General features: G+C 37.5%; 1 protein-coding gene across 1 annotated transcript; it reads right to left on the bottom strand.

The window, feature by feature from the left end:
- VICG_02115 (uncharacterized protein) lies at positions 1-339 on the bottom strand (the record flags this gene model as incomplete). The annotated part of the gene is made up of 1 exon (XM_007605498.1): positions 1-339. A coding segment is annotated over one exon (339 nt), but the record flags the coding sequence as incomplete, so codon positions are not given.
- Positions 340-1067: the final 728 nt, after the last annotated feature.

Raw genomic sequence — 1067 nt, 5'->3', positions numbered from 1 at the left:
ATAAATCTCATCTTTAATAGTTGGATACTCTTTGTGTTGGGCAAGATTCATTCTTTCAAAGTACTTATTGATTATTTCAGAGATTTCAGGATGATTCAGAAAAGTAGTAAAACAGCCAGTTGTATCCTTGAAAACTCTGGGCTTGGAAATTGAACTGGCCGAGGTGTTGTCAGTGGAAGTACTTTGGAGCTGTTTTTCTGAAGGATTGCCAAGTGAAGATCCTTGTTCGGTATCCACCACAGTGCAACTGGCATCTGTGGAGAATAGAGTAAGAAATCCAGCCGGCAGTACTCTGATCAGATTACTTATAGTTTTGACGGACAGTGACAAGCCGTGCATGGGTGTGCATGCAAATTTTATATTGTACAAAACTTAGCGATTTAATTTATCAGTTGATTTTAGTACGACAGAGAAAGCTTAAAGAATAGTAGATCTGTGCACATAGCATCTTTTAGAATATGTCCTTGCATCCTTTATTCAAATAAGCCTTGTTTGTGTGGAAGACAGTATGATAGGAATATAAAGTGTAGTGTAAGTAAGAAAAGTAGTGGACATAAAACAAATAAGTAGAATGAGGATAGATCAATATTATATTGTAGTAGTTAGATTAATGGAGTACATGTGGACGTATTACAGGTATGATGTTAGAGATGGATTAGATAGGGAGAAGTAGTAGCAATATAAGATACGATTGTTGGGATGAAAGAAGATTTTGGAGAGGAGTAGGTGAAGAAGTGTCCAGATAGTAATATAGGGATAGATTAATATACTTTGATATACAGAGAAAGGAATAGATAGATACTAGTAGTTGGAAGAGTAGGAAAAGATGCTAGGGTAGAAGGTGGGAGTGTATAAGAGATATAGAAGATGGACAGGAGTAGAGTATTGGGATATGAAGAAGCACAGTAGGGATTGGGAAAGACCAGATTGACAGGGGAAAATAAAAATATAGTAAAAATTATTTAGAAAAATTTTAGGGGCTTGTTGGGAAAGCAGCAGCGAGGAGTGGTTGCAGGACTTCCGGCCGGTGGAAATTTCCGCAGAAGCGGAGCGAATGTTCCACAGTA

Source organism: Vittaforma corneae (genome assembly GCF_000231115.1).
Source record: "Vittaforma corneae ATCC 50505 unplaced genomic scaffold supercont1.44, whole genome shotgun sequence".
Classification (NCBI taxonomy): Eukaryota; Fungi; Microsporidia; family Nosematidae; genus Vittaforma; species Vittaforma corneae.
The sequence above is the reverse complement of the archived record's forward strand: the minus strand, read 5'-3'. Positions and strand labels throughout refer to the sequence as shown.